Source organism: Thermobia domestica, chromosome 8 (assembly GCF_964235325.1).
Source record: "Thermobia domestica chromosome 8, izTheDome1.hap1.1, whole genome shotgun sequence".
Taxonomy (NCBI): Eukaryota; Metazoa; Arthropoda; class Insecta; order Zygentoma; family Lepismatidae; genus Thermobia; species Thermobia domestica.
In genome coordinates this window covers 182,513,451-182,541,203 of record NC_137461.1, presented here as the reverse complement: position 1 = coordinate 182,541,203, position 27,753 = coordinate 182,513,451, and the positions used below count along the sequence as shown (strand labels likewise).

The 27,753-nt window shown below is 36.4% G+C and overlaps 1 protein-coding gene across 6 annotated transcripts in view; it reads left to right on the top strand.

Annotated features, from left to right (window-relative positions):
- The window catches only part of LOC145693363 (juvenile hormone esterase-like), a 1,331,986-nt gene that overhangs the window by 788,073 nt on the left and 516,160 nt on the right, over positions 1-27,753 (top strand). For all 6 annotated transcript variants that reach the window (XM_081769289.1, XM_081769291.1, XM_081769293.1 and 3 more), the window contains one exon: positions 13,627-13,817. In XM_081769289.1, coding sequence (XP_081625415.1) covers positions 13,627-13,817 — 191 coding nt within the window. The remainder of the gene's footprint in view (positions 1-13,626; positions 13,818-27,753) is intronic.

The following is a 27,753-nucleotide window of genomic DNA, read 5'->3' as shown; positions in this document are numbered from 1 at the left end:
CCGACTTCAAGATGCCGACTTGCACTGGGTGTTAACATGACTGAATAAAAGAAAACAGCTGCGTATAATTTCTTATGAAAAGTCGCCCGTTACTAAAGGCATACTTGAAAATGAATGAGAAAATGAATTTATCTTCATTGTTTCAGTCACACTCAATGATATACCATAATCTTTTACCTGATGTTTCATTGACATTTCCTATGCTCTTTATGCTATTCTTTAAAAAATCAGTAACTTCATATTAGAAATACCTTGTTTATATATTGATCACTAAAACTTTCCTCAATTATATTTCAATGATATAATAATCGTAAATCCAGGGGCGGATCAAGGGACGAGAAACCCCGGCAACTGCCCGGGGCGCCACAGTAAAGGGGTGCCAAGACTTTTTAGTTTATATTCTTGTAAAGTAGCGTCAATTGTATTATCTTTTGGGTCGCGGTGGCTCAGTGGTAGAGCGTTCACCTCTGGTGTTTAGGGTCCCGGGTTCGATCCCAGCCCCTGCCAAGTGAACTTTGTGGTGGACAAACACCGTGTGCGTGGGTTTTCTCAGGGTTCTCCATTTTCCTCCCACTTTCTTCATTCCACCATTTCATTCATTACTCATCATCACCGTCTCCTTTAGCCTTACCGGCATAAGCGTGGGACGTAAAAGTCAAAAGATTTTTACATTATCTTTTTCCATTTCATCATGGAAGAAGAGAGTTTCATAGTACTAGGGGGAGGGGTTGTATCGACAAACGGAGACATGTTATGTAGAAGAAAGAGTGAAGGGGGACTTGGTATTGTTTATACCGGGCCATGTTCTTTGTGCACATTTCCCAGGCAATGAATGTTATTTTATTTTATACACGTTATTGTTTTAATGTGGTGGTGGAGGGAACACCAGTTACTTTTGATTTCTTAGAAACTACATCGCCGCGCCAAATTCTCACCTTTGTTGAAAATAGTGTCTATAGTGCTGCCAAAATGTGTTGCTTCGTGGTAAAAATGCGATCTAAAGCTCACACCCACGCGTTGAGCCAATAAGAGTTCAGCTGTTGCTAAGCGAGAGAAATGGAGTGGAATTTCTTCAGCCGATAGCAGCGATTGGAACGGAAGACTTGTTGTTAATATATAGATGTTGTTGTTTCGCTATGTAGGCTACAATTCTTGCCAAATCATTCAATTAGACAGTATTTGTGAAATCGAATATACCACTCTGCAACAACATAGGATGGGGTTAGAAGCGGCAATAAGTGGAGGGGGGCGTCAAAAAGTCACTTTGCCCGGGTGAAAATTTTGCCTTGGTCTGCCTCTGCGTAAATCCCAACCAGTTGTTCACAGCACGAAAACGCAACGAGTCACGCCTTCTTTTATTCTGTGAAACAAACGTAAATCTGTCGACGCGACGGGTGCACTTCAGTATTCTTCCGCACGCAGGGTACACTAACGCCTTCTTTCAATTATTTTTGTTGGTTAGTAAGGTTAGTGAAGAAGCGGGAAATGAAGGGCAAAATCTATTGCACCTTAATTTAAAACTATCAATAACATAAGTAATAGCAGCCACGGATTATATTTATTTATATATTTATTTACATATTTTATTTATTTATTTATTTTATAATTGTTTTCTTACTTATTTTTACATATAGTTTCAGTAATAAACTTTGCGGCACTGATAACACATATCTACAAATTTAAACTTCCAGAAATGTGCAGAAATAAAACTATGTAATCCTTATTAAATCAAACGTCCTAAAAATGAAAATTCAGTCAGTTTGTTTTGTAACACCCTCAGCATGGGCGCCCGCAGGATTTTTTCCAAGGGGGGTTAAGACACACACACGCGCACATTATATATATACACATTACACTCTCCTCTTTCACACAATCACCTTAAAACCCATCGTCATAATTTTCCGTCAAATATTGTATCAAACTTTTCTTTGATGGTAATTTGGTCAAATTAGTTGGCTACAACTTTCGCACTCATTATAAACGATCAAATATAAAGATCAATATTCTTGCTCATTTGTTTATATTTCTTTATTCAATTGTTATGTTACTTGCATGTATGTGTGTAGTTTTATGGTGGCACTTGCTGGTGTAACAATAATGAATAAGGTTGTAGAAATGAATGGAAGGACTGGGTATACTCACAGTTACTTCTGTCTCATTTCCCTCCTTTATTGCTATTCCCAAATACTTCTTATTTTCATGCTTTCTTTCTTTTTCAATAAATACGTATGAATCCATATTGTATTTATTAGCCCGATGCTTATATTTAGTTTAATTCAGTTAATTTTCAAGTAACTTTTGTAACTTTAGGGCACTGATTATGAATAAGTAGTCCGTCATCAAAATGTTAGATTTGACAGTTAAAATGAGAGAGTACATACTAAAGAGGATTTTTCACAGTGTAGAAAACCACTAATATGTATGCGAAAATGTTACACGTGCACTAACCTATGTGATTTTATGCGACATGAAGTGTTTTCCGCACTATCCTCATTTACGTGTTCACCCTCTATCACTGATGCCCTTACCTTTTGGGAACCCAACCCTCAGCTAACTCATGGATCCCCTGCTGTGCACTTGCTCTGAATCGGTTAAATATCATCCTTGCTTTTAATGGCCACTTAAAGTAAGTTGTTTTCCTGCAGTTTTTATTTTAATGGTATTCTTCCGACACGTATTTATACCGTAAATGAAGTCCTCGTAAAGTAAATCTGCACTCACGAATGAAACTCCTACTCTCAGAAACAATTTTTAAGACGTTAAGAATGAATTTCATGAAGAAATAATTACATATAATAAGATAGCATATAATCATTCCAGACACATCATATGCACGAATATTGTCAATCTGCACGCAATTATCTGAGCATGCACCAAAGAAATAACATATCAGAACGTCTTAAGTGAACATGTAAATCAAGAAAACTGAAAGATTTTTTTTTCTTAATTTCACGGAATATTCTTAATCTACATCAATTTGGGGAGGTCACCTGTGGTACTTTGCCCTAATATCCTTTAGTTTTATACTTATACAAAACATATTACTGACATAAGAATGTCAACTGCTTTCCGTGTTTCACTCAATTTTAGTGGAACACTCAATTGAGTGTTCCGTTACTCAATTTTAGTGACACAGCATAGCGAGTTTCGTTTGTTTTCTGTGACACAATGTTGGATAGAATAGAACAAGTTCTAATTTAGAACAGTTGTATCAAATGTAGTAACCAACCCAAAAGTTGCATACAACTTGGTATCGTACATATTCAAATTCCACTTTGATGAAATATCTGAGAGTGCCTCCCCTCCCCCCGGACGAGACCAAAATAATACATCTATAAATAAAATAGTACTAGCGGTGACTCCCGGAATAGTACGTGTGATCCCCAAAACACTTTTACTGAAAGGACGAATGAGTATAACTTCACGTCTGCAAAAGAAACAACAAGAGCGAAATTATTTTTTCAACTCATCTGACGGATACTGTTATTCAAAATACTTTGCCATTGCATTCATCAGGCTGAATATGATCATTACTGAAGTAATACTTCACACAGACGAGGGGAGTAGGTTAAAATCTTGGGGATGGGCTCGACTAAATTTTGTTACTCTTAATCGTTTATTTGAATGTTGATTTTAAAAGCAAACCTTTGTCAGCAGGAAAACCTATCAATGTTAACATCTTTCGAAAATCCAGGGAGCGGCAATTGCCCCCTCTTGCCCCCCTCTGTGGACGCCCATGACCCTCAGATTTTCCGCTATGATAATGGCAATGGTTAACTGCTGACAGGAATAAATGTAATTTGAGGTATAATATAAAAGGTGTTTATGAAGATAAATTCTAAGTTTTAATGAAAGAAATACATACATATGATACTAAACGTTGCAAACATATAATTTACAAAATTATGTGTATATCGTTAATTACGTATTCATATACAGGGTGTTTCGGGAAAAGCCGACAAACTTCACATTACAACCTCAATACAAGAAAAATCTGCAACTTTGATCAAAAACACTTAATTATGGAGAGAGGCATAATAAAAGGGTAAGAGGAATGACCAGTTCCAGTAATTACTTTTAATTAGTTCTCTCTCCATAATTAAGAGTTTCCGACCAAAGTTGCAGAACTTTTTTCTTGTATTTAGATCCTGAACACATATGATAAGTTTGTCAGTTTGTCCCAGGAACACCCTGCATGTTTACTTATAAGCTTGATTAACCCTACAATGCTTAGTGGGACAGATATGGACCATAGTGGTAAATAATCTGTTCTTTCCTACACAACGGTGTGTAGTGGCTAATGCATGTTGAACCAGATTGGGAACGTTCGAAGCTAGTGGTAATTCCACAGTTTCTGCATAGATGGCACTATTAAGGGGATCTTCTACCGTCTCCGCTTAGGTTTCTAACTCTCCATTTGATAACATGTAAAATTTAATATGGTAATTTATAACAAAGTATTGCAGGTAATAACTTGAAATTTTTAATACAAATACACAAGACCCATATAAATCTAACCACGGTCTCCAATTTACGTTACATGCATTAGATTAATTGCAATATATTCTTCAGTAAGTTTGGCAACAGAGAATAAAAAGTATGCTGCAGAGGGGAGAGGGCTGACCATCTGTTTGCTTGTTAGCTGCTTTTAAAAGGACGCTCTTACCAGAAAAATCACGTTGTGATTCTCACTTCTCAGTGGTTAGAATGGTCTGGACTGGAAGAGCCCAAAACCTCTTCTTTCTTCCTTTCACGGTTTGTTTGTTTCTTCCACCCCCTGCTGTCACAAGAAGACAACTTGTTTCGGAAAGCACTTTGAATTAGTAGCGAAAAGCCAAACTGAATGACACCACGGACGGATTAAAGGGAGGGGCGGTCACTCCCTCCGAGAACATTTGAATACTTTGAATAATCGAAGTAAGAAACTAGAAATTGCGTAATCTAATAAGAAAAGTTTGTTGAAGTATACAAATCAAGACGCATTTTAAGTGTCACAGCATTGTACTCTCATCCCCTCCCCTCCCAATTCCCTTCTGAAGAAGTTCTCTTTTGTTTCTCTGTTCCATATTAGCCTTTACACTTACACTTTCATTATCCAGTATTGATTTTTACCATACCATCTGCACAGAAGGCGAATAAGGTTTACGAGTCCTTCCTGCCCCCTTTTTTAAAAATTGCTAATTATAATAAAATTTATCGAAAACAATTCATCTCAACGATAAAGACTTATACACATTCATTATTGCAATCTTAAAATAAACTCGCCGCCTGTCGCGTATGCTAGCGATCTAATATATACGAATAGATGAAAAGTTAGTTTGAAGCGTATTGTTTTTCTGTAATTAAGTCCGAATTCATATTTGTTTCTATTGTTGCATCGACAAAAGTGAGTGCTAAATCGATTTAGGCTCGTTGGTCTTTGCGAGGTCCCTCAAGATGCAATGCCGTGGGCAGTCGCCCACCACTTGAAACGCCTCTGCACTAGAGGTCTGCACGTGCTCGGGCCTACAAAGAATGTATCACTTCGGGCCCGGGAGGGGTTCTTGCAGTAGCGTCATTTCAGATTTGGCTTGGGGGGCCAAGACCCCTTGATATATGTAAAATTTCGCGTTTTTCACTGATTTACTACTATGCTATTGATAAAATTATATAAATCTCAAACTCGGGAGGGGGCAAATGCCTCTCCCTGTCCTCCTAAATGACGCCCCTGGGTTCGGGCTGTGAATTTTTAAATATACAACCATATTTCTCGGACTTTTTCGGGCCTAACTTTGTAAATCTAGTGTAAAACGATACAAATTGCACCGTTCATTCTGGAGGACTTTTAAAACACAACTGCAAAATCAAATCTCGAATTGCTGTAAATAAAAATACAATTTTGCATTAATAATTAAGTTTCTGCAATTCGGGCTTATTTCGGGCTCATTTGATTATCACAGAGCTCAGTCCGGGCTAGGGCCTAAATGCTAAGACATATTTTGGACTCGGGTCGGGCCTCACATTGTAAATTCACGGGCCGGGCCCGGGCTGAAAATTCCGGCCCGTGCAGACCTCTGCTCTGCACCCGCACACATTCCTTCCTAGTCCAGAAAATCTCCTCCCCTCCGCATCGTCAATAATGGTAAATTTGTTCCTCGTATATTTGCTTATTATTGTAAGAGAAGTTCAAACCAGAACTCTAAAATTTGTTCGTTCTCTGGGGTAATGTGAGTAATGCAAATTAAGAAAGATATGCGTAATATACAAATGTCAGAAAAACTTGATATCAATTTGAATAACCTTTTACGTAATGTTTATTTTAGAAATAATAAACTTATGCAAGTATATCGAGGCGTCCGAAATTTAATGTTAAATAGTGGCGAGTGAGCCAGAAGGGGCGTGCACTATTCAGTTAGTCAAAGAACTCATATATGTAGCTTGAAAACTAATACTATTTAAACCAATATTGAATTAGACAAATTTGATCACTCTGGCAACAGAAAAGGCGTCACCTTCTATGGCCCACCCATCGCATGATGGGAATGAAAGACAGAGGAAAAAAGACAAATTTGTAAAAAGTAGGATAACCATAAATGGAAATAGTGTGTGTATTTTTTAAGGAGGAAACCCAGAAGTACATTCTCGATATAATAATAATAATAATAATAATAATAATAATAATAATAATAATAATAATAATAATAATAATCTTTCTCACTTCAATCATAGGTTGGTGCGCAAGAAGGAAATTTTAAAACTTTTCTCTCCCCTGGGAGAGCTGTTTTATAATTTGATAAGGTCTCTTCTTCGTAACTGCATCTATCCCTGGTCGGGCCGCGGTGGGTCAGTGGTAGAGCGTTCACCTCTAATGCATGGCGTCCTTAGTTCGATCTCAGCTCGCATCAAGTGAACTTTGTAGAGGACAAACACCATGTGTGGGGGGTTTCTCGGGGTTCTCCCGTTTCCTTCCACTTTCTGCATTCCAGCATTTCCTTCTTTTCACAACATCACTAGCTCCTTTAACCTACCAGGCATAACTGTGGGACGTAAAACTTATAGATTTTTCTATCCTTGATCTTCCACTTCCTGGTTTTTCTTCTACCTTTTCCCCTATCAACACGGTGATCCAATCGGAGTGCCGAATAAGATGTCCAAGCATGCTGTTTCTTTTTTTTCCTATTATCTTCATGATCTGTTGTCCTTCATTAGCTTCCTTTAGTACGTCTTCATTCCTTTTCCTTATACAGTATTATTATTATTACACAACCACACAAAATAAATAAAAGTTCTGTGCACTGGACCCCAGGGTATTGATTCGATGTACTTTGGTACACAGAACCCAAATTTCGAAACTCCAGGACGATTTGACCGTGTCAACTTTGTTTTATGGGCGAAGAACGTAAGTGCTGTTTTACGTTTGCTTATGTTTATCGCCCATTTAAAAAAATATCACGGTCAATCGTCCTGGGGTTTCGAAATTTGGATTCTGGGTACTAAAATATTTTGAATCCATACCCTGGGGTCTGGTGCACAGAACTTTTATTCTTTTTGTGTAGCTGTGTTATTATTATTATTAGGGCTATTATTATTATTATTATTATTATTATTATTATTATTATTTTCCATGCGTACATTTTCTCGAAAATATCCTCCCCCTAAGAGATGATCAACAATTCATTCCTGAATAGTACTCAGCTTCTTTTCCTACTAATGACTATTTAGGAGTTTTTCCTTAGCTGAATCTCGTTATATTGTGTCTCCATTGTACGTAGAATAGGATTCGATTGCCAGTGTAAGCTCACAACTTCCGAAGTTGAGTCAACATCGTGAAAGAAATGGAGAACTATCCGAATAAAGTGGTAGCGATCTCTGGCCAAGAAAGACGAAAGGATTGTTTGATGTCATTGCACTGATCACGATCTTCTAGTTTGTGAATGTTTACAAGCTGGCATGTCCAGGCCCCTATGGGCTGTATTGCTGAGTTTAGATTTTAGACTAATAAACAGCTGTCTTTAGAAAATAACCTTGTAACACAAATATGATAGTCATGAGTTCCGAACCATAGTGTCAAGTGGTATAAATCTCACTTGGGTGGTAAAATTTGTTATTAGACATTCGTGGAAATCAACTGCTCTGTTAAAATATTTCAGTTTTCTAACATTGTTATGCCTAATTAATTATTATTAAGAAGAAGCTGAAAATCGAGAAACATGGAAGAAATATTTCAAGGTCCAAACCGAAAATTAAGAAGAAACGAAAAAAATCTCATCAGTCCCAGGACCGGCCAAAAGGCAGAATACTTAATAATAATAATAAGAATTTTAAAATTTCGTTCTTGATTATAAGAATACATTATAAAAGTCGTATACAAAGAAATGTATACATCCTAGAAATAGTATATACATATCAACGAAATACCTTACTACTGTCAAACAACATTTGTACTGTGTATACATTTATATTAATTCTATAGACTGTCACGTCTTTTAATCACGTGGCTCCCCAGCTTGGCTCACAACGATGAGCAAATGCCAATGATTTGAGCATTCTAGTAGGGAATCGAACCTAGAATCACGCGAACAGGAGTCAAAAGTTCTAACCACAAGACTATGGAACCCCTTAGTATGACGTTATGCTTGAAATTCAAATGATTCTACCAAAAACAATTATCAACGAAATAGTTTATTACATCTCTAACACATTACATTTATACTGTGCATACATCTATATTAATTACATTATGAAAAGGAGTAGAATGACTATATGCCTGAAATTAAAATGATCCTACAAAAAGCATATTTTTCAACGAAATACCTTCCTATTGTCATGTATACGGGTAATTTTATTCGTGGGTGGAAGGAGGAGTCGCCCGAAATAAGGAAGAAATACAATACTCTCCTATCTGATAATTGAAATCATGAATAAATTTTATTATTATTATTCTTTCTGTATATGTTCATTTTCGAGTTAATCATTCCATATCGGACTCCCGAAGGAGAAAAAAACTATCGAAACAACTTATTGACCGTGCTGATAGCGACTACTCCCCGTTACGACACCGTTTTTCAGTTTTGTTAGTGTTAGGAAAAAGAAGAGTGAGAAAGAAGAGTAGCAGAGGGAGGCAGAGAAGAAAAGAAAAAGAGAAAGAATGAAGAAAGATAAAGGATTGGAGGAGAAAGGATTACTGGATAATTCAGGAAATATAGTAATGAACTTGAATGGTTATTAACGAAGGATCAATTCCGAAGTGATCCGGAAATAGACACATGTCCGTAAATACGAGCCTGATCTGGGCCCAGGCGACTGCACAAGAGGGAGTTGCCCAAACCCAGCCCAAGCTAGGTGAAAATGGAATTTAATTGGTTGTAAGGTAATCCTGAATGGTAAATATTAACTATCCAGTCTCTGAACTCCATACTCTGAGATCGACCACACATATGAATTAGCTTGGCGAGACTTCTTTTTTGGAAGGAGAGAGTACCAAATTCTTTTCCTCTTTGATTCCTTCATTTTGTCACACTTCCTGCAACACAGATATTATAGCACAACGACAGTAGAATTTCCAGTAAGTGCACTTTGCAGTTCGTTTCAAGACTATTCTAAAACTCAAGGGTCACAAAATCACCCTCCCCTCTTTCCCTTTTCGAAGGGATCTTTCGGGGGGAAAGGTGAAAAATGTGGAAACAATTGGATACAATTACTAAGAACATTTTCCTTCTTCCTTCACAAGTCTCTTGTTTATGGTCATTTTGTCTTGTGTGATAAGGCGAACTTCAGAACACAAAATTGCAACGCTCCAGATTCCCTATCCAAATTGTCACGCGGTTCGTACGTCAGTCTTCGAGTTTCTTCAAAGAATGTTACATTATCTGCTATGAGATCTGCAAACGATCTCCATTGTATAACTGCTATCTCGATAGAGGCAGTGGGCACAACTGAGGACAAAGTTGCCCAAAACAAGTTTTTGACAAAAAAGAAAAAAAAAGGAAGAAACAGAGACAACATTTGTTTTTAGCCAGAAGCGCTCATAAATCACTACCACGTGACGCGAAGACTATTAGGGCTAGAGGTTCAGCAGAGAGCTCTCAATTCCTGGAGAAATTCTATCCTCTACGTTGCCAAGTGTAAACGGAAGTATACATTATAATTAATTTAAATTGATCTGGGGCATTAAATCAAAAACAGAAACCATGAACATATAGGTATTGCTGTTGGAAAATATCATGGAAAATTTTGAGACGGTAAGTGCAATATCTTGTTAAATATTCACATAGAAATATCTACGTGTTATCTTATAGGGATCCTGAAACACTTGCAAGTGGGTAGACATCCCCTTAAGCGTACCGGTACTTCCGTTATTAGTTTTTGTCTTCTCTTGCAAAACAATTTTTTCACAGAAAATAAAAATAAATCATGCATTGTAGGGTTAAGAAAAATAATTAACAGCAAACCTTTCTATGTTGTGGAGTCCTCTTTCAAGAGGAACTTACAGCAATCTCTCATCATAGACGGGTCCCATTTCCCTTTATAACGTCTTCCCATGTGCAAAATGTTCTGGTGATAACACCCTGTTCATTGCTTATAGCAGCTACTTTTTCATACAAATAACGCAAATTGGAATGCAGACAGAAAATTAATTTTAAAATACATATTCAACCTTGTGCCTCGCAATTTTTGAAGAAGGTTCTGAACCAGTATTTCATAATTTTCTTCTCTTACAAGTAAACCTATCGATGTCGAAATCTAGTTTCTTGACCAAACTTAGTAGAGAAGTGTGGAATATCAACAAAAGAGCGTAAGCAAAATTTGAAGTGCTTCCACCCATAAAGACGGCCGCAGTGGCCAAAAATCTGATTGATCAGAATAAGCCATAACAATGTGTTTCAAGTTTGATAATTTTATTTTATTTGCAAAACAGGTAAGGAGATGAAAAAAAAAAAAAAAAAAAACATTGACCGACACCGGGAGGAAGTAGACGTCGAGACTCGTTGCGTTTTCGTGCTGTGAACAATTGATTGGGATTTAAGATTATTCTATCATTGAAATATAATTGAGGGAAGTTTTAGTGATCAATATATAAACAAGGTATCTCTAATACGAAGTCACTAATTTTTGAAGGAATAGCATAAAGAGCAAGGAAATGTCAATAAAACACCAGGTAAAAGATTATGATATATCATTGAGTGTGACTGAAACAGTGAAGATGAATTCATTTTCTGATTCGCTCATTCATTTTCAAGTATGCCTCTAGTAACAGGCGACTTTTCATAAGAAATTATACACACGTGTTATGTTTTATTCAGTCATATTGACACCCAGTGCAAGTAAGGCCTATTATTTAAAGCTTAAATTCCAAAATAATTTTGGAAACTCAATTCGTGTAAGGTCAAATTGATAAAGAAACTATGGTATTTATAGTTATTCGAGCCTATCTACACCACACTATGTACCGTAGATTATGTACACCACAGGTGTACGCGCTAACCACTTGACCAGCAGAGAGAGCGCAATATATATATATATATATATATATATATATATATATATATATATATATATATATATATAGATAGATAGATAGATAGATATATATATATATATATAGATATATATAGATATATATATATATAGATATATATATAGATAGATAGATAGATATAGATAGATAGATAGATAGATACATAGATAGATAGATAGATAGATAGATAGATAGATAGATAGATAGATAGATAGATAGATAGATAGATAGATAGATAGATAGATAGATATAGATATTTACGGGGTGTTAATGAACTAGACCGACAAACTGTAAGAGGCGATTCCTCACATGAAAATAAGAGAAAAAGTTCATATGGACCTGTGGGGAAAAGTGCATAGTTTCAGAACTAGGGCTGTTCAAAATCACGAAAAAGCAAATTTTCAAGAGGCCCTATTTCGAATACGAGAAACTGGGGATAGTGGTCCTTATCAGCGTAAAGGAAGTTATGCATACGCAGTCCAAAAATGTACATTTCACTATTGTTCAATGGGTGTACAGTGTATTCCCTGCAGGGTGAAATTTAGAGACATGGCATCTACCGAGTTCTGAGATATGCTCTGACTTTATGATTGGTCCAAAGTAGGCAAACGATAAGTCTTGATAGCAGTGAACACCGAATCCTTTGGCGCGATGTCGGATGTGTTAAGGATCGTGAGCAGCACGGTCTCTCCTACTCGGGAAAATGCATGCTGCGATGTTTTCTTTCACGCTTATAAGTGAAGAAAACGTGAAATATACCGTGACGAAATACATTACATCACACGTTATTCCGAACACAAAGAAACATGAAGCTGCCGGTTCCTAACATTTTTGACTTTCCTCTTAAGCATAGGATATCCATTGTTGTAAAGGCTTACATCTTGCCTACTTTGGACCCACCTTGAAATCAGGATATATCTGAAACTTTATTGAGAGTATATCTGAGAATACACCCTGTAGGGAATACCCTGTACTCCTATTGAAAATTGATGAAATATGCATTTTTGGATTGTATATGCATGGCTTCCTTTACACTGATAAGGACCACCGTCCACTGTTTCTGGAATTCGAAGTAGGGTCTGTTGAAATTTAGTCTTTTTGCGATTTTGGACAGCCCTAGCTCTGAAACTATGCACTTTTAGCCGTAGGTCCATATACGCTTTTTCTCTTATTTTGATATGAGGAATCTCCTCTTACAGTTTGTCGGTATAGTTCGTGAACACCCTATATATATACGTATGTAATGTACATATTTATTTATTCTACAGACCTTGGTGGAAGTTAGTTAAGTTAGTAGTAAACCTGGGACCCCACAAAATGTTCCCAATCGGGCCCCTCACCACCTAAGGCCGGCCCTGGTGAGAAGAGAATATTCTTTGGAACAACACGAGATTGTCGTTAAAAGTTTTGGAGAACGGAATTTTTTGTTGCTGTGCAGAATTTCAGAAACAAATTTGCTTCACGTTCTGCCCAGACAGGAACATAATGTGGTCGCTAGTAAATAAATTGGAAGAAACAGGATCGCTTCTGAGTGAGACAGGGACGCATCGGCCCCAGCACGCGGCTGTTGTGGAAGATGTCAGTTATCGACTCCTTAAGTCGCCCAAAGAAATCTCTCCGTCGTTTGTGGCAAGAAACCGGCTATAGCTATCCACATGTGATTTATGGGTGTTACTACTAACACTTAATTTGTATTCTGAATAACACTTAATTTGTATTCTGGAATTTCGCTTAAAAATCCAAGACATTCCAATTGTAAGGTACACTGGTGAAAAATTGTTGCTTTTCTTGAGGTGTGATCAATATTACTCCGGATGAATTTAAACCAGTACACATAGTCCAATAAATTTCCCATCCTTCCTTGATCATTTGCTACAAACCGCATGAAAATCGGACTTCAGTTAGAAATTCTAGACAAAAATGAAGTCCGTGAGTTTTAAAAGAATCACCCTGTATTGACGAATGCCCCTACACTAGTAGCTGTTTTGCTTGTTTAGGTTTCAGAATACTGTTGTTTCTGAAATTACTTTCGAAAAAAGTGATCACTTACTTACTTATTAAATTATACAATGTTTACTTCTAAAATTAACACTTTCAAATTTTAATTAATAATACAAAATTATTTTCAGGTTTATTTAAACGAATGATACTACAAAGTGGATCCTTCCTTAGTGCCACTGAAGTACAAAGGGATCCAGTAGCACATGGTTTGGAAATAGCAAAATCAGCTGGTTGCGAAGATGAAGATATTGAGAAAGTTGCAGAATGTCTAAAAAATATTTCTGCTGTACAGCTAATCAAAGGATCCCTCGAACATGCCGTAAGTTTTTAATTATCAGAAACGCAGCATCTTTATTTCATTGTGTAATAATTTTACAGCCTAGTATACGAATATGATTTGAGAAGTTATATAAAAGTTATGGAAAAATAATAAGAAATACCTATTTTCGTTGCAAAATGAAAAGAATAATATGTATTTAAATAAAATTACATGGCTACAAACAACAAATACGACAGGATACCATACTTTTCTAATATTGGAGAACAAGAAATATGAACCACAATGTGGGGCGTTCAGAGCGCAAGTCAGTGAAGTTCATTATTAAAAAGCAGTGAGAAAGCAGACAAAGTTTGTACGATACATTTAAGTACATGAAAAAGTTAACACCTTATTTTAAATCATAAGATTTATTTATCTCACCTTAACATAAATCTTACAAATACAGGATGCACCAAGTAGGAATTCAGAAAGTTAGGTGAAAGGAAATAGACCTATTAAGTCCGGAAATTTTAGGTTCTTTCGCGGGAAAAAATGAAAATCACAATTATTAATAGAGCTTTTCGTTCAGAAACAAATAGTATCAGCGATTAGGATGGTTGAATTTGTTAATGATAGACTTTCCTTTATTATACTTGATAGTCAGTGTTGTGAAATTATTGTTTTAAATGTATCGTCATCCCCCCAAAAAGTTCGCATATACAATAACATCCAAATTTTCTTTAATAACTCAGTTCTCTTCATATCTTATTGCTTCTTTGTGCTTTTCTTAGCAAAGCAATTTAGTAATGAATAATTATTTATAATCTTAGAGTAAAATCAAAATAAGAAAATTATAAGCAAAAACCTTTATTCTTATGAAACTTTATCTGCCAAATAATTATGCGAAAAATATTTCGGAAGAAATTAGAGGGAAAATGACTGGACACAGTGCACGGGTATTAGGAACAGTCGCTGATATCTGAAGTTATTGAACAGCGACATGAAATGAACAGAAAGCTACGTGTTTGTGTGTTGGACTTGCAATTCATACTTCATGCACAGTTCCAATATTCAAAATCAATCAATATCTTCAATTGAAATTTCTGATATAGACAGAAAATGACTATTTAAAACTTCATGTGTGAACCTGTGCTTGGAGCGATCTATTAGCAATATTACAACGTATCTTTTCATAAGTTGCGTCAGTGACCAAGCGGATTTCATAGTGCTGTCGAAACTCTAGAATCGAAGGTTGGTGGTTCGAGTCTGCCTGCGGAGGTTTTTTTTTCGATATAGGAAACTTTTAAATATAAAATAGTGTTTTGAAATGCTTGGAGAAACAAAATCAGATGAGCCATCCACGTTTCAAAGCTCAGTAACATTTATTCACCAAGTCCATCATTTGTATACGAAGACGCTAAAATGAAGAATGTTAACACTCCTTATTAACGTTATTATCACATCCGTTATTATGAGAAACAGATTTTTGACTTGAATACCAACCTTAAATCACACGTCCAAAATGAAAATTATCCATGTTCCTGAGAGAGAGAAAGAGTTACTTGGTTTTATAATTTGCAGTATAAGTATTAGTAGTCATGTAAGACGAAATTAGCTATAAATTGAATTTAATTAGGAAATCAATGTAGTTGCTGTAATAACAAGTTTATGAAAATGAAATGAATAATAATGGTATATTTGAAATAGGGTTTGCATGATGGTGTAAGTGTTTACCATATCAGCTTTGCAATAGTGTGCAGATAATCTCACCATTTTACTAATTTCGCTTAAGTGTTCATGGAATTTAGTATAACATTAATAAACATTGAACAACTGATCTGGTAGTGATGAGAAGTCAAATTTAACATACAGTATTTAGTAAAATTACAAGGTAGTTCGTGTCTGTGAGATTCGTGTAGATTCTGTGCTAGCTTCCAGCTTTGAACATTACGAAAGATTTGGAACCCTCTTTAGAATGTAAACCCACCTCTCATATAGCTTTAATGCTCAAGGACGTTAACTTCTAAAGTAACTGTTAGCTGAGTCAAGTGATTACCACGATGACTTTGGAATTGAAGTCTCAATTTAGATTCTTGACTTCTTAGTTGAAACTGTTAACTTTTGTGAAACTTAATATTTCAATACAGTAAACGCATGTAATAAAACTCTACAGAATCATATATTTTATTGTTTAATTTAATTTAATGTAGTTTTCTCTTCATGTCAAACCATGCTCGATATAATTAGTTTTGAGGGACGAAAATTCAATTTCTTTTCATGATAATTGCAATTTACGATACAGGTAGAAGTAGTAATATTGGCTTAAACTGCTTTATTTCGCACCTGTCGTTTCCATGCTGCAATATATCTAACTTGGACTTAAGTATTGATTATGATTAGAATGTAAAAGCTCACTATCTCCAAGTGATATATTTAATGTATCTGACTGATTCATCTGATGTAACTGGGGTAGTAATACTGATATAATTAATATATTTAACTGAAAATCTGATTGCTCGTAGTAATTAACAAACTGTTTGCAAGTTTATTTAATTACCAGTTGTTCGAACAGCATGAGCCAGCTCGATTGCTGTTACTATCTAGACTTGATCCTGGAGCCTTTTACTTACAAGTTTGATACATAAGCCGCTACATTAATTTCTGATCTGCATATACTTCAGGAAAATCACTTTGAAGAGTATGAAGAAAATTGGATTGACTAAAACTTTTTGTAAAATGAAAAATGTCTTGTAGAAGTTTAACGTCTTTTACATTTTAAGAAAGTGTATTATATCAGTTTAAAGTCCTACTATTACATCCTTTATGGAGGAAGTTTCTAGAATGCTGGTCTGGACATATAGGTAAAGATGAGTTAGTAGAATGGTTGATTCCTTTCTTTATTAAATCTCAATACACAATTCATCTAATAGTGCTGAGCGAGCGAGAGCGAGTGAAAGCGGGTTAGTAACCAGATTGATTGTTTTCTTTATCACGACTCAGTCGGTATTCGGACCAGTATTCTAGAAATCTGCTCCTTTAGGCTAAAGGAGAGAATGATTTAAGCTAGAATAATGATATGAAAATTGTAAAATGAAAAAGTGGGAAGAGACGGAAATACTTCGAGAAGACCCTTGAACAAGTTTTGTTTACCACAAGCTTGCTTGGCCAGGAACAATCCAGAGACCCCAGCGCTCTAAGGTACCAGTGAGCCACCGTGCCCCATAAATTAAATAAGCAAGATAAGTAGTAGGCCCTATATAATTGAATATTGTATGTAAGAAACTTAATGTTTATGAAGCTTCCTTTCCTCGTAGCTTTTGTAATTAATGTCGCAAGTCGTCGACTGCTTTGTAATAAGTGTCAAAGAAATAATTAAATATTTTCCCAGGATAGTATCGCTGTCCCTTGCTGCTATTGATGAAATAAAAATAATATTGAATTGATTTTGAGTTGAATGTCCCTTTCAGCAGCGAGGCTATATGACAAGTGGGCCTATTGATTTACGTGGAATTCGAATCACATGAGCTCACACCAGTAATTGACCTGAGTCTTACACGCCAAAGGGTCGTACGCTAACCGCTTAGTCACGAAGGAGCTCAGTATAAAAATAAAATACCACTTATTACCCTATATTACTTCACTCACAGATTTCTGTTTTCTGATCAGTTAATATAGTATTTCTGGAGGTAGTAGCGAGAAATGTATTTTTCTTCATGTAAATTTCTTCATGCATTGTACGAAAAATACAAGGAGTAAACACAACAAAAACGGAACAGAGAAAAGGAGTCAACGTCAAGTGGTTTTCCTCTCTCAAATAAATCTTTTAACGTATTACAAGTGCACATCTACGCCTTGAGCATTTCTAGTGGAACTATTAAAATGCGCTAGCTTTATAACTTGCTAGTGTGCTCAAGTAGCTCTTTTCGGTGGTCTAGTGGTTAGCATGTGCGTCTGTAGTGTACGGGGTTCCGGGTTCAATTTACGCTGGTTGGAATTTTAAATGTCCTCGATGTGTATGTGTTTCTGTCCCTGTGGTCACAAGGTTACCGGAAATACCTGTAAACCGAGAAGGAAAGAGTCAGAAGTTACTTCGGGACCATCTTTGTCGAGGTAGTAGTGCTGCATATTTGAAGTATTAATATTACAAACGGGAAGAACGCAATAACCAGAAAAAAGCATCTTAAAGTTCCCGACTTGCCGCATATATGATTCAACGCGCAAAGTAAACTAGTAACGTTGTTGCAGAGTGAGGAACATCTACAACTCACGTGCAAAGGTCCCGGGTTCGATTCCTGCTTGAGTCAACTTTCTGTTTGCTTTTTACTTTAACCAATAAAGTAACCACTTAAGTAATATATTAATTCACCATATGTTCACCATATGTTTATAATGAATGAAACAATATATTCAAATAAGTTGTAAGACAATTCAATTTTAACTAGCAACAAAATGTAACCTATTCCGTAAATATATCGATATCGCGAGTTATATTATAGTTAGCACTGCCATTGTGTAAAAGTGTTCTTGAAGCTTCGTGTCTATATCTGTGGACAGTATGCGAATTACAGGCGGGATGAGGAGGAGATCCTCTTTGGTAATACTGGATGTATGTTATACGAGGGGCATCATTTCAGAGGGAGGCAAGAGCACCACCGGCACAAGACTTTCACGTTTTGTACTAGTATATTAGTAGGCAATTGATTAAAGTATAAGTATTCCTCAACTCTTGGTCGGTTATTGCCCTTCCTGCTCCCCTAAATGGCACCCCTGGCTACAACTATCATAGTATCCCATGCTGTTGTGGTCTAAAGCAAATCCATCTTCCCCTGCAAAAGTCCGGTCAATTCGCACAACGTCTGTGGTTGCTGTTGGGCGCTTGTCACATACGAAAAAAATTGACTCGAGTGAAATCGAACTCTGGACGTTTTGCACGTGAATCATAAGTGCTCCTCACTCCACTACGCCGAAACTTAATAATTTTACGCGTCGTTTCATATATGAAGACAGTCGAAAATTTCAGGACCTTTGTAGGCTATTTCTGGCTATTGCGCTCTCCCAGCTTGTAATATAAACATTTTAAATGTCCACTACTACCTCGCGAAAGATGGCCCGAAGTTCAGTTACCAAAGTCTGCTTTACCCTTGTGAGATACGTTCAGTGAATCAGTTAACTTTTTAAAAAAACTGGGACTAGCGATGCGTTTGAAATTACAGGAATGATGAGTGACAGTTCAATCCCCACTACATGTAGAAAATCATGTAGAAAAATACTGCTTAAGATGAAATTAAAACGCAATCTTAAAAATTTGTAATAACCATTTCTCCTATTTCTTTTTTAGAATATTTATGAATATACCATGTATATTATCTGATACGTAAGATAGTTCTATTTCTAAATTGAATTTAATTACGAAATAACTCTATTTAGCTTGCAAACAGAAGAAGTAAATGAAAATAATGCTTGTATTAGAAATGAATTTTGCGTAGTCCTAGAAATATATATCACGACCCCAAGGGAATAAATATATAAGGATGATTGTATGATGAACGCTAGAACTATTAGAATGAGAATAGGTTGCTCATATGAATATGAAACTGAAAACAATCGTCTATACTATAGGTAAACACATATGGGCGGATCCAGGAATGTATAGGGTTTTCAGCCCCTACCCCTTTAGCTCCGCGTCTATAGGATCCATGGATTGAGGGATTTATTCAAGAGAGGCAAAGCACTTTATATTGAATCTTTTCCCTTGTTTTGTTTTATTGTGTTTACTCTTTGCTTTTCGAACAATACACGAAAAAGACATTTTTGCTGCGGTGCCCAGACGTGCTGTTTTAACTGACCAGAAAGCAGGAATCTGCCCGTGAATTCATATGGGATAATGTGTGGGTTTTATTTTTATACCATTAATAACAGCAAGGAGCAGACATAATATTTTGCGAAAAACATGCATTTATTTCTTTGACATATATTACAATGCATCGGAAGATTTGCGACATAATTAGAAAAGCTTCAAGAAAAAGAAGGTTTATGAACTTACATTTCTTACATATAATATTCAATTATGTATTGCCTACTTCTTGTCTTTATTTAATTTATGGAGCACGGTGGCTTAATGGTAGAGCGCTTGCCTCTTTTGTGCAGGGAATCGTGGTTCGATTCCGGCCAAGTAAGCTTGTTGTGGACAACATCCTGTATGTTTTTTTTCCGGAGTATTCCCGTTTCTTCCCACTTTCTCATTCCACCAATTCTTCCATCATCGTACTTGCTTTAATCATCCCCATGCCGTAATCGTCGGTGGGCCACCCATAGGCAACTATCGACCACTCGCAAAAAAGTGGCGACCCCGCAGCTAGGATCCGTGATGGCCCCACTTCTGTTTTCAGAAGTATACCACCAGCTTCAGAGACGCGACGAAACCCAAATGAACCACAAACTTGCTCCTCAAGAAATGTTAAATCGCCTATATGCGTGATTTCTTTACATTAAGGTCTTCACTAAAAGAATTTACGCGGGGGTGGGAGCGAACCACCAATCTTGTGGTTAGGCACGTTTTCTTTCGACTTTGCCGCAGAAGCGATGAAGAAAACATCGCTTCTAGAGGGGTAAATCATTGAGGTCTTTTCAATTTGGCGAATCAGCGTGCTCCTTTAATCTTGTATATCCCTTTCCGGTACCCGGTTTTTTGGGCTATTTTTTAGACTTTCAGTCAAGCAGCTACTGCAACGTCACTGTTTATCCTAGGATCATGGTTCATACCTCATTCTCTTCAGAATGGAGCTGGCTTTCAAATGGTACCACTTGCATGCTCATACCATATACCAGGAGCGGGAAAAATGATGTAAAAGGGAAAATTTCGGAGGGAAATTTTTTCTCGCACTTTGGGCCCCTCTGAAGCGGCCCTGTGTGAACCTAGGCATCTAAAAAAAACTCTGATAAATAGTACTTGGTATACTGAATGTGGGTGCCAAACTAGAAGTTTCTATCTTGAATACCAAGGGCGGGAGATATTTTATCAGGAATTCCCACCATGCCCCAAATTACCGTAAAACACCATGATTTCAAGTAAAAAAATTCCTGAGACATCCCTAATTACCCTAGGGTAATGTTTCGCGCATCATTCTCTTCAGAATAGAACTGCCTTTCAGGCGGTATGACTCACGTGTCTCCATCATGTAATTAAGGCGGGAAAATGTGGAAAACGGGATTTTTTGGGTCTAAATATCCTTTTTTCAACTTTCAGCCCCCCTGGACTCCCCCTGTTTTAACGCAGAGATCTGAAAAAAATCTGGTAAATACTACTCGGTGGGCTGAATGTTTATGCACAATTCCAATTTTCCAGGTGCAAAAGTAAGCCCGCCAAAAAAAAAAAAATACCGACAATGTCCCATATTTCCGTATACAGAGGGAAAGTTTTAAACATTCCCTGAGACATCCCTAATTACCCTAGGGTAATGTTTCGCCCATCATTCTCTTCAGAATAGAACTGTCTTTCAGGCGGTACCATTCGTTTGTCCCCTTCCTATATCTAAGGCGGGAAAATCCCGTAAAAGGAATATTTTGGTAAAAATTTCCCTTTTTCAACGTTTAACCCCTCTGTATCCCCCTTTTTTAATGCAGAAATCTGAAAAGAAATCTGGTAGATACTACTCGGTGGACTGAATGTTTGTGCACAGTTTCAATCTTCTAGGTGCAAAAATAAGCCCGCAAAAAAATAATACCGAAAATGTTTAAAATTCCCCTATACAGAAGTATATTTTGGTAAAAATTCCCTGACACTTCTCTAATTGCCCTAGGGCCATGTTTTGCACATCATTCTCTTTAGAATAGAACTGCCTTTGAGGCGGTACCATTCACTTGTCTCCATCATGTATCTAAGGCGGAAAAATGAGGAAAAACGGGATTTTTGGGTAAAAATATCCTTTTTTTTTTAAATTTTTAACCCTCTGGATCCCTTCCTGTTTTAACGCAGAAATGTAAAAAAAATCTGGTAAATACTACTCGGTGGACTGCATGTTTGTGCAAAATTTCAATTTTCTACGTGCAAAAATAAGCCCGCCAAAAATACTTTACATAACCCCCCAAAAAAGTGTTACACGAAAATATAAATTTTAGACTTATGACGTCATCACCTCCTATGTCTCGACGCAGGAAGGTGTGAAACCATACGTAATGTCTTCTACAATGCTTCTGGACTTGAAAAAAAAAAGGACGAAAAAGCTCAAATAGGAGAGTTATAACGCAATGTACCATGAAACACTCCGTATGGTACAAATTGTACCATGGGATCCCCAAAGGGATATTCAGCGATAACCGTTTGGCATCAAGCAAAATGAGTTAGCCATGTAATCTTATAACAAAATGACGTGCGTCTATTTACTTTATCTCATATTTCTCCTGTATTCACTCTCTAACGATCGGTGACATTGCTATCTAAATTAATACAATTATTCGCACTGTCCTAAAGTTTTTTTTTTTTTTTTTTTCGTAGTATAGAGGCAGGGGTTACTCTTGACCCGCGGAACTCACTTTAGAAACAATTCGTCAGAAAAAATAATGTATAATAATAACCGCATAAACTCGACTGGCTTTGTAACGTGGGTTCCTGTCACCACGGCATGGCGCGTCCTCAGGTTGCGGATCGAGGAGAAGGCCTTTAGATATACAGGTTAGCTGCGAATATATTGAATAAGCAGTCCAAATCTTTCGTAATGTGTTCAAAGTTGTTTCGTCGGTAAGCAAGCTGGCAATCTAATGTGTCACAGACACGAGCTTCAAGATAATCTTCCAAAATATGTTAAATTTGACTTCTCATCACTGACATCAGTTTCTTAATGTTTCATAATTTTATTTATTTATTTATTTATTTATTTATTTATTTTGACTTATTTTACATGTCGAGGTTAGGCTATATGTAGCCTTATCTACCACCTAAACATGACACAAAATTGAAAAATCAAAGGATATAGCTAACAATAGCAAAAGAAAAAAAGTTAGAAAGTAAAAAAAAAAACAAGAAAAAAAAAACAAGAAACAGACTGTCACTTGAATACACACACACACACAAATATAATATAGTGCTACACGAAAGTACATACATGTTATAATATGTAATAAGTGTTGAGTTTAATATCTTTATGACAAGTTTCTCTATTGGCTCTTCTGGCTCTGTGTCCATTCAACCCTGCTTCGATAACAATAAATGATAAACTGCTCTTTTAAAAGATGCTAAAGATTTTGACTCACGTACCGAGGTTGGCAAAGTATTCCAATCACGACACGTTGAAATTATATATGATTTGGAGGAATAAGTTGATCTATGAATAGGAATTGCAAGTTAGCTATTAAAACGTGATCTTGTGTCCCTCTCATGGAAATCGCTTAAAAATTAAGATGTTTTGTAAAAGTAAGTGTTTTATACAGCAGTACCAACGAGTGCAATTTTCGCCGTTGCTGCATCTTCAGCCATTGCAGCTTTTTAAAGAGTGGCGTAACATGATTTGAGAATTTTAAGTAAAAAATAAAACGTATACAAGCATTTTGTACTCGCTGCAAACGCTTTTGTAAATGTATATCAGCGTCAGTTAAGGCGGTGTCACAGTACTCCAAATGTGGTACCACTAGGGTTTGTTCAAGAGTTTTTTTTCAACTGTGTTGGTAAAAAGTTTTTTAATTTGCTGAGAGAATGAAGAATTCCAAAAGCCTTCTTGCATGATGCGTTAATTTGATCGGACCAAGTTAAATATTTGTTAAGTATGACGCCAAGATTTTTCACAGAGGAAGAGAAGGGAATATTTACGCCTTCTAAAGTTATATTGGGAACAAGTGAAGCATCTATTAACGTCGTTGCACGTTTGGAAGTAATTAAAATTGACTTTGATTTGACTGGATTTATAATCAAACAATTATTTGCTGACCATTTAGCCAAATTACTCAAGTCTTCGTTCATCTTTGTTATACAAGTATCTATTTGCTTTGGTGAAGAAGATAGATACAATCGAACATCGTCCGCATACATGTGATACTTACAGTGTTTTAGAGATTGTGCTAAGTCATTAATATAAAGGCAAAAAAGAAGAGGCCCTAAAAAACTACCTTGAGGAACCCCACAAGGAAGGTTACGCTGACCAGAAACTAAGTTGGCAACCACCACATACTGTTTTCGGTCGCATAAGTAATTTTGGACCCACTTAACAGCTGAAGTAGAGAAACTAAATTTTTGTACAAGTTTCTGTAGCAAAATGTCATGGTTTACTGACTGGAATGCTTTGCTATAATCCAGTAAGGTAAGTATGGTTATCTCTCTCTTGTCCAAAGCAGAACGTATATCATCAGTAATACTGGTAAGGGCTGTAGAAGTGCTGCAATGTTTACGAAACCCGGATTGAAAAGTGTCTAAAAGGTTATAAGTTCGAAGGTGCTCACATATTTGATCACTTACATAATATTCAAGAGCTTTAGAAAGAGCAGGTAATATTGAAATAGGCCTTAAGTCTTCTGCAGATCGGACATCCTTAGTCTTAGGGAGAGGCAGGACTCGTGCTGTCTTCCACAAGACTGGGAATGTTCCGGTAGTAAGGGAAAGATTAAATAAATTGGTAATTGGGGAGAGGACGAAGGGTAATATTTTCTTGATCAATGTTATGCTTATTTCATCAGCACCTATAGCAGTGGATTTTATCCTCTTAATCGCTTTCATTACATCATGTGGGGTAACACAAGTGAAAGAGAAAAAATTTTCTTCAAAATTAGGGATTTGTCCTGTATTATCAGATCTTGCATTTATCTGTGAGCTAGAACTATCAATTCTACAGAAATAATTGTTAAGATAATCGGTAGAGAAAGGAGCAGCTACATCCGGCTGGACTCTTTTGCTGCTACGAATGCCAAGTAGCTTCAAATTTCTCCAAAGATGGGAGGGATTCTTGTTCTCAAACAGGGTGTAGGAAAATTTTAATTTCGCATTACGCACGGCTTGATTACATCTATTTCTAAGGATCCTATTGTAATATGCCATTACAGTCTAATGTGATGATGTTTTTAATAGGAGGGTGCCCGAAATTTTTTGCACCGACTGTACTTGACGTTTAACAAAAAATTTCTGGCTGTTCATATAATTCGTAATTTTGTTTGTTATTCTATTTCAAATTAACATGGAAAACTGTAAAAATTCATTAGGAATTATAGTTTTGGGAATCAATATCTTTATTTATATATTAAATTAGTTATAAGTCTTGTATATGGATATGTAAATGGATTATTACAATTCTTACGGTGTCAGTGCTATCTGAAAATATAGGTCCACCATTGGACGGAAATTTTCGAATAAATAACCAATCTAAAATTCGGCAGAATTTTCTGGACCACCCTTCACCTCTCTTTTAGATATCTATGTCCTTCTGATATCTAGTTTAATCCAGATTTTACCAAAATTTATTCGTTTCAAAGCCCCACCGCCAAAAATGCTTTGTTTTGATTGGAGGATTCACCCACGCTATGATGTTAGAGCGCGATTATTCCCATTCCCTGCCTAGAATTTTGCTGAAGACAGCAGACCCAGATTTTCCCAGCTCTGGAAAGGGTAGAAATTAGCTAGAAAAGCTTCATTAACAAGGTAAATCTAGTTTGATAGTTGAATAAATACCATCCAGGAAGCTACGAAGCCATAATTTACTAAATTTCATAGTAAAAACCCGGACTGAAGAGCTGAAATAGGAAGTGTAATTCAGTGACGCCATGTTTTGCAGATATAATTAGTGATGGACAGGTTTTACTAAGTGAAGTGCATCAGTTTGTTACAGCGTTGCCAGATCTACTGATTTTGCAGGAGATCTCCTGCTTTTTCTGCGTTCTACTGATCTACTGCGAAAAATAATGAAAAGTGAACAATCTCCTGCTTTTTCCTTACTTCGAGAAGTTAAAGAAATGTATTATTATTATTAGTATTGAATTTTCATTTTTTTTTCCTCATATAAAAAGAGGAAATATATATGTACGCATACACAAAGCTCTGTAGAGCATATAGGTATAGAACTTTGCTGTATATAATATGATTACAAGAATACAACTGTTCGTCATCTTATATATGCATGATGGTTGGCGATCTTTATGACTTCCTATAAGATTTACGAGTAGCCTATGTCTTGTTTAGATTGGGACTTGGGTTGGAAAAGTAGCTTAGATCACCTCTCCACGATCGTCAGCGTTTTACGTCACGATCACGTATGATATTGTGCAGGGGCGTCATTTCAGACTTCGCTTGAAGGGGGGGGGCAAGAGCACCACCGACATAAGACTTTCACGTTTCTACTAGCATATTAGTAGACAATCGGTTAAAGTATATGTATTCCTCAAACTCTTGCGGGGGCAATTGTTCTCTCCTGTCCTCCTAAATGATGCCGCATGTTACGTTCATGATAAGACATTTTCCCACCCCACTTTGCCCTTTCACTACGTCTTACTTCACACATGTGTGAAGTAATAATGAATTCTAGACTGCTTGTTTTGACCACTGTCCCCTTAAAATTGGCAATGTTTTGCTCCCTGGATTTACACTCAGGTGCCGCCACTGTATGCGTCTACTGCTTTCTCCTGTTTTTTATCTTCGAGTCTCCTGTTTTTCCAACTGATCGGTCTGGCAACACTGGTTTGTTAGTTGTTCGTAAAGATCCATAAACAGTTTCGGAAGAGTAGTGTTTTCTCCCTTAAACTATTTTTATCCTGAAAATTATTCCTTTTAGAGTTACGTAAGGCCTGCCCCACTGCCGTTTGTGTTCGTGTATTAGTGAATGTGATTTCTTTTTTGTACTTATCTAGTAGTAACATGGCGGTATTTAATTTCGTTGTAGTTAGGATAGTGATCATAATGCACGTGTAAAGTTTCAAGAGGGCTCCTGTTTACTCCCAACTTGGAGGTACGGCTTCCAGCAGGGATGGGTTGAACGTATAGTTGTCATAAGGTTATTTTCCCTTCAGGAAAGGGGCCTATATATTTTCCAACAAATAGTTTGGGTATTAACTAAACAGGTTGAATTAAGAATGTGATTTAGTGAATACAAGGGCCAATTGGCCCTGTTCCTTTCTTTCCCTTTCCTTTCGTAAACCGATAGAGCCGATTTTAAAGAAAATGGTAAAATCTGAATGTTGTTTATGTGAGTGAGTAGTAATGATTAATATGTATTATAACATGTATTAATGTAGTTTGTAGTTATATATGTGGCATGTATGTGTTTGTAATGTAGTATCAGTAGTAGCAATTGTAGTTAAGTGATGAAAGAGTGTGTGAAATAATGAAGTATGGACAGTGTATCATTCGTATTCGATCAATAGCTAAACGCAACATATCAATCTATAGTAATATCAGAAAATGAGAGTGTCATAGTATAAAAATTCCGTGTACAAGGTCACATTCAGTGGTTCAAGGGTTGATCATATCGTCGCTAGCCCCCTAATGTCAAAAGTCAGTACTAACCGTCATTCTTATGTCGATGCTCTTAGTGATTTAGTTTCCATGGAATTGACCTTTCTTTTCCAAATAAAACCTAGTAAATATAATTCCCAGCCCAAATGCATATACAGTTAGGTTAAGTGATCCAAAATTAATATTTTCTGAAAATTACAACATTCTACTTAGTCTAGAAATCGAAATATTTAAGTAAAAAAACAATACGTAAATTCTTAACAGAAGTCGGGCGATATGATGCTAGTTTTTCGCTTTGAAATTATATTAAATGTTCATTTTTCTTTTTTTTTTCCTCTGTGGCTGCAGAATAATTTCATTGTTGTCAGAATTTTATAAAATTGAATAATATCGCGGAGAACTCTACTTTCTGTGAGCATACATATATTTTTTTTACATGAAGCTACGAAGTATAACATAGTATTGTTTGCGTGGTAAGGGAGTCTTGAGTTCGAGGGATGTTTTGTGTGGTGGCCGGAACATGAAATGTTGGCATTGATTTATAGATTTAGAAGTATATGACGAAGTGTGCAT